The 857-nt window shown below is 49.7% G+C and overlaps 1 protein-coding gene across 1 annotated transcript; it reads left to right on the forward strand.

The window, feature by feature from the left end:
• Positions 1 to 232: 232 nt before the first annotated feature.
• LOC107125354 (forkhead box protein L1-like) lies at positions 233 to 712 on the forward strand. The gene has a single exon (XM_015428792.1). The coding sequence runs from the start codon at positions 233 to 235 to the stop codon at positions 710 to 712; it is 480 nt and encodes a 159-aa protein (XP_015284278.1).
• Positions 713 to 857: the final 145 nt, after the last annotated feature.

The raw sequence follows: 857 nt of genomic DNA on the forward strand, positions 1-857 counted from the left end.
TGGGCAAAACCCCCACCTGGCCCCATCCAATTCTAAAAACACTTGGAGGGCACTAGGAAAGGTATCAGTGGGCACCACAGAGCCCACTTAGAACCATGTTGGGGGTCTTGGCTGTAGAATGAAGGGGAAGGGTCAGAGGTCAAAGGTCATGGGTTTGCAGACACATTTGACAGACTTGAAAAACAATTAAGCAACAAGCCACTGACAGAACTGTTTTTTAAACCAAAATTAAATGCAGGTTCCACGAACGGAAGGCAATGAAAAGGGGAAAGGAAACTACTGGAGCTTCGCGTCAGGTTGCGAGTCCATGCTGGACCTCTTTGAAAATGGGAATTATAGGAGGAGGCGACGAAGGAGGAACGTGAAGCGAGAAGCCAGGGGGAAAAGGTCAGCTGGGGAGCAGAACGCTTTCCCTGCGTTTTCCTCGGTGGATTCTGGCTTATCCGGCACGTCTTGTTCTTCCGTTGAGAACGTGGAACCTCGGCCCAAAGCACTGGAGCCCGGCGAGTTTTTTCCAAGCACTGCTGCCAGCCGAGAGAGTCTAAACACTTCCTCGGTAGGAAAATCTGACTCCGAAATTAAATTTAGCATTGATTACATTCTGTCGGCCCCAGATCCTCTGCCTGCGCTGAGGTCTCCGTATCACGCGCAAGACAACAAACTCCCTTTCTTGGATTCTCCGCACATCAGCCTCCAGTTTTGGACAATGTAAAGTTGGTTCTGTGACCAAATGGGAGCTACTGTGTAGTTTTTGTTTTCATCGGGTGGTCATTGTATGTCGTTTAATGAGCTCCGTCTGCTTTTCTTTCCTTTTTTCACCCGCGACCCTTCTCAGGGGAGGAGGCAAGTGGCCTAAC

Source organism: Gekko japonicus, unplaced genomic scaffold (genome assembly GCF_001447785.1).
Source record: "Gekko japonicus isolate JY-2015 unplaced genomic scaffold, Gekko_japonicus_V1.1 scaffold47230, whole genome shotgun sequence".
In the NCBI taxonomy this organism is placed as follows: Eukaryota; Metazoa; Chordata; class Lepidosauria; order Squamata; family Gekkonidae; genus Gekko; species Gekko japonicus.